A 7718-nucleotide genomic window follows, 5' to 3' on the forward strand; every position below is an offset into this window, starting at 1 on the left:
CTTACTGAACTTCCCTGGTGGCTCAGACACTAAACAATCTGCTTGTAATGCAGGAGACCTGTGTTCAATCCCTGGGTCAGGATGAATCCTTGGAGTAGGAAATGGCGACCTACTCCAGTATTCTTGCCTGGAAAATTCCATGGACATAGAAGCCTGTTGGGCTACAGTCCATGGGGGCACAAAGAGTTAGACACGACTGAGCGACTAATACACTATATATCTTATTATCCATCGGTTCCTTTTTTAAAAGTTGGAAATGGATTTTGAATGTGTTAAACACTTTTTCATTAATTTTATTCTCCTTAGAAAAGCAATAATATTGTGAATTATATCTATGGGTTTTCTAAAAATTATCTTTGCATTACTGGAATAATTCCTACATGATTATAATGAATTACTTAAAAAATAATGTTGAATTCTGTTAATATTTCATCAGGATTTTTGTTAATTGATAGGTTGGATTGTCTTAGTTTTTTTGTGTGTGATTAGTTTTTGTCTTCACAACACTCTCCTCCTTTGTCTGTGTCTGGAACGGAATGGACAGCACTGGGACAATCCTGTGGTTAAAGGCCTGATGTGATTCCCAAGGAAGCCATCTCAGCTAAGGCCTTTCACTAGGATAGAGTTTTTTTTTTCTTTCTTAAATTTCCCCATTTCTTCTTTGGAATTTGATCTCTAGCCTTCAGTCTGTACTGGGATCAGTTTCAGTAAATTAGTTATTTCCTAAAAAGTGATACCTTTCATTTGACTTTATTTACATAGAGTTGTATAATATCTCTTAGGATTTCTTAAATTTTTTATGTTCAGTGGATATATCCCCCTTGTCATTTCTTATTTTGTGTATTTTTAGTTTCACATCATATCTTGATTAAATTCATGATGTCCTTTCCTACTTTTTGATTTTTTGTTAAAATTGGTATTTCTAAAATGTTAATTTTAGTGTTTTCTGTTGTTTGGCTTTTTCTGTTGTTTGGCTTTTGATTTCTGCTTTTACCTTTTTAAGTTTCCTTTGCATGCCTACTCTCAGCTCATGTTTTCCATTTTCCAAATTAGATGTTTAAGTATTTAATACTCTGATATTGATAGGTCTGTTTTTAAGATGATGACTTACCCTCTGCCCCAGCTTTGGTCACACCCTGGATTCTATATCCAGACACCAGTGTTTACATGGTTGTCCTTTCTAGACATGCTGTAGTTTGGTTTATCCTTCTCTCACCCTTCTGCCCATCATTCTGACAGGGCAGGGTGATGAACATACTCTGCATGTGAAAGGGAGGCTGTACTCTGTGTCGAAAGATAAATATAGGATTTCTGGGACACTTGCTTTGTAAACATTTAATATCTTCTCAAATCTTAGGTGCCCGGAGCACTCAACAAATGTACTCTGCCCTCCCATGAACCGCCACCCTTCTGTGATGAGACCAGCCTCTGCCTTCCTGGGCGTGGCCCTCGTCAGTCTCCTCCTGGACCTTGCATGTGAGCTTGGCTGATGGCCCTCAGTTTGCTCAGGTGGGTGAGGGCTTGAGGGGCTGGAGCTGGGCAGGGATTGAGGCATGCAGCCGCGAGGAAGCTGGGTGAGGGTTTTGGTTCTTACAGCATTGACGGGGCAGCCAATGAGGTCATAAGGACACTGATGATGGCCCCCAGAGTAGAGGAGAGGGCAGGGAGTGGCTGAAGAGGTAGGGGTGTGTTTTCTATGTGATGATGAATCCATTTTGAGAAAAAGGAGACTCGGGCAAAAACTGTCGGATACATAGGGTACGCGCAACCCTGCCCCCAGCTCACTACTCCAATTTGCACCCAGGTGCGGTCGAATTCACAGACAAGTGGGCCCCCAGAATCACCCTGGAAAAAAGAGGAGTTTCTTGTGAACTGGGAGTTTGGGGCCTCCTGCATGTGGGTGGCCCAATGCCAACACTGTGGGATAGACCCAGGCTTCCGCCACTCATGCAGCCCCACCTTGTCAATGGGAAGGCCCTGCTGCAGGCAAGCAGTGTTCACTACACTGTCCCGCAAGTAGAGGGTAGGTGCTGTGGGATGACAGTCAGCATGGCCCCTGGGAAAACGTGGAGCCCTGGGCTGCTCTGGCCAGCACTGCGGTTCACAGGGCCTGACTGAGGCCTGCGCTGCATTTGCACATAAGCCACCCTGTGGTCTCCCGCTCAACCCATGGCTGCATGGAGAGGTACTTCTGAGCCCCATAGGAACAAGGCTGTTGGGGACCATTGACCCACCCAGCAGAAGTGCTCCTGGCTTAAAGCATATAGAACATCTGAAATCCCTGGGCTTAGCCTCCCATTCCTACAGTGGGTCACACCTCACATGCAGTCTTCATGTCCTTAAAGTTTCCGGCACACAGCATGTCCGGCAGAATGTCTGTTTGTCCATAGAGCAGTCGGCACAAGTGGAATGGGACCAGAGGCAGCTGTACCTCCTGCAGCTTGTTTGAAGTGTCGCCTGTCAAAAGCAGTGCAGGCCCAGTGAACGGTCTTCTCACTCCTTTTCCCCAGGGCACACCCTGGAGCTCCCCCAAGGCTTAGTGGGCTCACACCAGAACTCCTTCTCTTGCTCCCACCCTCCATGTGGCTCCCTTCTCTGCAATGGAGACCCAGGCTTTGTCAGTAGAATTTAAATATGTGCCACGTGACACTTCCTGAGAGAGATGTAAGAGCCAAGACTTGGTTCATCCCATTACATCCCCATTGTCGCAGCTCAAGTGCAAACAGCTCCATCAGCTGAGAGTGAATGGATGACAATGTGTGCAAGAAGTGAAGTGAAGTCGCTCAGTCGTGCCCGACTCTTTGCGACCTGATGGATAGTAGCCTGCCCCAAGCTCCTCCATCCATGGGATTTTCAAGGCAAGAGTACTGGAGTGGGTTGCTATTTCCTTCTCCAGGGAATCTTCCCAACCCAGGGATCGAACCCAGGTCTCTCACATTGTAGACAGACGCTTTACCATCTGAGTCACCAGGGAAGTAAGTTTTGTGGATTGTTATTCCATGTGTCCTTGTCTCTGCCAATGGATATGGTAATTGGTCCTAGGAAACCTGTACTTGCCTGACCAATGCATAAGTGATCCTGTTCTGCCTAGAAAGGGGTCATTCTCACAGGTTAAAGACAGGTCTGAGTGGGTATGGGGGGGGGGGGGGGCATCTATTTGGGGATAGTGTAGTCTGTGCCAGAGGGGAATTAGTTTTAGAGTAAACAAATGTGTACCTCAAAGGAAGATGATGGGAAGCAGAATGTCAGCAGTGTTTGTGGTTTCTATTGAGTGCACTGGCAAGGCAGTATCAGGAGAGAAGCCATGGAAGAATTAGATGGTTAATAGAAGGAATAAAAAAACTCAAGGTTGGTGATCCTGGAGAAGCAATGTAGTAAAATACAGTTGGAAAATACTTTTAACTACTAAGCCAGCTAAAAATCTATCTGAGGCCTTTCGCTGTGCCCACATTGGGGTAACTGGGAGTGAACTTGCCTCTACCATCAGCTAGCAGTAAACATATTTACCTAGGATGCAACTATTTCCCATTCAACATGAGGCAGGGCACAGCTGTGGCCCCTGAGAAACGAGAACAGATGAGGTAAGGTCTGTAAGGGCCTCATCGTCCTTCTTGGAGCACATTCCAGGCTGTAACATGAAGAGGCGCACAGGCAGCTGGAGTCTGCAAAGGTGGATGCCAGAATCAGGGTACGCCAGAGCGAAAGACCCCTGGGGGAGCACAGGAGGCCTTAGTGCCTGCAGTCTGCCATTGGACCCTGAGCCATGGGTACACAGTACACAATTCTACAGGAAGGGCAGAGTAGCCAGATGAGACTTGATAGTTCCCAGAGCTCACACGGGTCTAGAAGGCTGAGTTGTAACCAGTTAAGAGTGAAAAGCCTTGTGGAGCACCTGAGACATTGAATAAAGACAGTGTAGAGGTAGAAGAAAACATCCTAGTCATGTTTACACAGACACCAAGGCCCACGTGGAACCAGGTGGACAGAGATCCAGAATGATGAGCTCTGAAAATGACTAGCACAGTACAGAGGAAGAGGTGTAACACAAAGTGGAAGGGAGAAGTCAGCCAGCTATAATTTCAATGAGCTATGCAATTGTGGGCCAGGATGCCAGTTCAGAATGCTGAGAAATCAGACAAGAGGAGGATTGCACTCACTGGTAGGTCTTTCTCCTAGGCCTTCACTAGCAGCTCATGCAATATACTTGGGGCAGAGCAAGGGACCACAGAGAGAACATCTCAGTGTAGGTGTTCAGAAGATTACCACCTACCACTGGGGACCTGAAAGAACACATTTTGCTTACCTCTCACATATGGAGCAAAGGCCTCCTACCAGTAGTGTGTGGTGGGAGGCACCACATACTCCTGTCCTCAGGGCCTGGTACAGGTGCACTATTCTGGAGGAAGAGCAGAACAGTCCCACATCCCTGGAAAATCCCAGATGCCAAGACCAACAGCAGAAGCCACAACCCAGTTCAAGTTCTCACTAGCCTGAATCAGACCTTCCACATCCTAACAGTTTAGCAGAAGAGGAATGCCTGTTTTGGGGTACAGAGACTTTAGTCTTAAGTGTTCTTCTTTAATATCTGGCATTCAACCAAAAATGAAAAGATACACGCACACACATACACACACAGGTATGGGGGGAGGGGAAATAAAACACTGGACCCACTGTCAAGAGATGTAACATTGAACAGAATCAGACCCAGAGATGATTGAAACATTGAAAGTATCTGAAAGGAACTTTAAAGTAGCTATGATTAATACGTTAAAGAAATTAAGAAGTAATCAAGCATGAAAAAAAATGAAGAATTTTAAAGCAGAGATATGGAAACTATTAAAAAACAATCAATTGGGAATGCCAGAAATACACACTATCAGAAATTTTAAAATTTCTTCAACAGGTGTTTCAGCAGACTGGACAAAAATGAGGAAAGAATCAGCAAATGTGAAGATAGGTCAATAGCTATTATCCATGCTAAAATACAAAAGAAAAAGAGTGGAGAATAAAGCAAAACCTTAAGAGATGTAGGAAAATAGCAGTGTAACATATGTGGAATTAGTCCCAGAAGAAGAGAGTGTAGGGCATAAGAAATACGTGGAGATATAAAGGACAAGAATTTTCCAAGATTAAAGACTATAATAATCACAGATTCAAGAATTTCAGAGAACCCCACACCAGAATAAAACAAGCAAACATCATAGTCAGTGGAATTCCCTGACGGTCCAGTGGTTGAGACACCTCCACCGCAGGGGGCATGGGTTCGATCCTTGGTTAGGAAACTAGGATCCCGCTGGCCATATAGTGCAGCAAAAGAAAAGGGAGGAAGGAGGAACGATCACAGTCAAATGGCTGCAAAATGAAGTCAAGGAAAATCCTAAGGCAGTGAGAGTGGGAAATATTTAACACAGAGGATCAAGGATAAGAGTTACAAGTTTTTCATTAAAAACTATGCAAGTCAGAAGACAATGAATCAGACTATTGCAAAACAAAATTAAACTAGAAAACTGTCTACCCAGAAGTCTATATCTAGGGAAATTATCTGTAAAAATGAAGGTAAAATAAAGACTTGTAGTCCAACAAACAGACCTGTAGCTCATAGTCGTGCTGAAGAGAGTGTCAAATTGTACACACACTTTGGAAAATCCTTTGCAGTTTCTCAAAACTACATGAATAAGTAAGCTCACTGTCATGTAAGCACCCAAGAGCAATGAGAGCACATGTGCATAGAGACAGTTGTAAAAGAATGTTCATAAGAGTTTTATTCACAGGACCCCAAAACTGAAACAACACAAATGTCAGTCAACAGAAGAATAGACAAATAAACTTTGGTATTTATGTGATGAAAAGGCAAAAAGATATGACACTGAAAATGAACTCCCCAGGTCGATAAGGTGCCCAATATGCTACTGGAAAAAGTGGACAAATAGCTCCAGAAAGAATGAAGAGGCTGAGCCAAAGTGAAAACAGTGCCCAGCTGTAGATATGACTGGTGAGGGAAGTAAAGTCTGATGCTGTAAAGAACAATATTGCATAGGAACCCGGAATGTTAGGTCCATGAATCAAGGTAAGTTGGAAGTGGTAAAACAGGACATGGCAAGAGTGAACACTGACATTTTTAGGAATCAGTGAAATAAAATGGACTGGAATGAGTGAATTTAATTCAGATGACCATTATATCTATTACTGTGAGTAAGAATCCCTTAGAAGAAATGGAGTAGCCCTCATAGTCAACAAAAGAGTCCAAAATGCAGTTCTTGGGTGCAATCTCAAAAACGACAGAATGGTCTCTGTTTGTCTCCAAGGCAACCCATTCAATATCACAGTAATCGAAGTCTATGCCCCAGCCACTAATGCCAAGGAAGGTGAAGTTGAACAGTTCTACGATGACCTACAAGACCTCCTAGAACTAACAACAAAAGGGGTGAGAAGGGGAGGGAGATAGGAGGGAGGGTCAAAAGGGAGAGGACATATGTATACTTATGACTGATTCACGTTGAGGTTTGACAGGAAACAGCAGAATTCTGTAAAGCAATTAATCTTCAATAAAACAATAAAGTTTTAAAAAGATTTCCTTTTCATCATAGGGAACTGGAATGCAAAAGTAGGAAGTCAAGGTAAATTTGGAGTAACAGCCAAATTTGACCTTGGAGAACAAAATCAAGCAGAGCAAAGGCTAACAGAGTATTGCCAAGAGAACATGCTGGTCACAGCAAAAACCCTCTTCCAACAACACAAGGGATGACTATACACATGGATATCACCAGATGGTCAATACCAAAATCAGATGGATTACATCCTTTGCAGCCGAAGATAGAGAAGCTATATACAGTCAGCAAAAACAAGACCAGGAGCTAACTGTGGCTCAGATCATGAACTCCTTATTGCAAATTTCAGGCGAAATTGAAGAAAGTAGGGAAAACCACTAAGCCATTCAGGTATGAACTAAATCAAATGCTTTACAATTATACAGGGGAAATGACAAGTAGATTCAAGGGATTAGATCTGATAGACAGAATGCCTGAAGAACTATGGACAGGGGTTTGTAAATTTATACAGGAGGTGGTGATCAAACCGAGGAAAAGGCAAAAAAGCCAAAATGGTTGTCTGAGGAGGCCTTACAAACAGTTGAGAAAAGAAGAGAAGCTAAAGGCAAAGGAGAAAAGGAAAGATATACCCATTTGAATACAGAATTCCAAAGAATAGCAAGGAGAGATAAGAAAGCCTTCTCAGTGATCAATGCAAAGAAAGAGAAAAACAACAGAATGGGAAGACGAGAGCTCTCTTCAAGAAAATTAGAGATACCAAGGGAACATTTCATGCAAAGATGGGCACAATAAAGGACAGAAATGGTATAGACCTAACAGAATCAGAAGATATTAAGAAGAGGTGGCAAGAATACACAGAAGAACTATACAAAAAAGATCTTCATGACCCAGATAACCATGATGGTGTGATCACTCACCTAGAGCCAGACATCCTGGAATGTGAAGTCAAGTGGGCCTTAGGAAGCATCACTATGAACAAAGCTAGTGGAGGTGATGGAATTCCAGTTGAGCTATTTCAGTCCTAAAAGATGATGTTGTGAAAGTGCTGCACTCATTCTGCCAGCAAATTTGGAAAACTCAGCAGTGGCCACAGGACTGGAAAAGGTCAGTTTTCATTCCAATCCCAAAGAAAAGCAGTGCCAAAGAATGCTCAAACTACCGCACAATTGC

General features: G+C 43.4%; 1 protein-coding gene across 1 annotated transcript in view; it reads right to left on the bottom strand.

The window, feature by feature from the left end:
• Positions 1-1590: 1590 nt before the first annotated feature.
• The window catches only part of PRSS38 (protease, serine, 38), a 35707-nt gene continuing 29579 nt past the window's right edge, over positions 1591-7718 (bottom strand). The window contains exons 5-6 of the mRNA XM_010847294.1: positions 2318-2457; positions 1591-1845 (exon numbers count right to left, since the gene is read on the bottom strand). Coding sequence (XP_010845596.1) covers positions 1591-1845; positions 2318-2457 — 395 coding nt within the window. The remainder of the gene's footprint in view (positions 1846-2317; positions 2458-7718) is intronic.

Source organism: Bison bison, unplaced genomic scaffold (genome assembly GCF_000754665.1).
Source record: "Bison bison bison isolate TAMUID 2011002044 unplaced genomic scaffold, Bison_UMD1.0 scf7180017864248, whole genome shotgun sequence".
NCBI classification, from domain to species: Eukaryota; Metazoa; Chordata; class Mammalia; order Artiodactyla; family Bovidae; genus Bison; species Bison bison.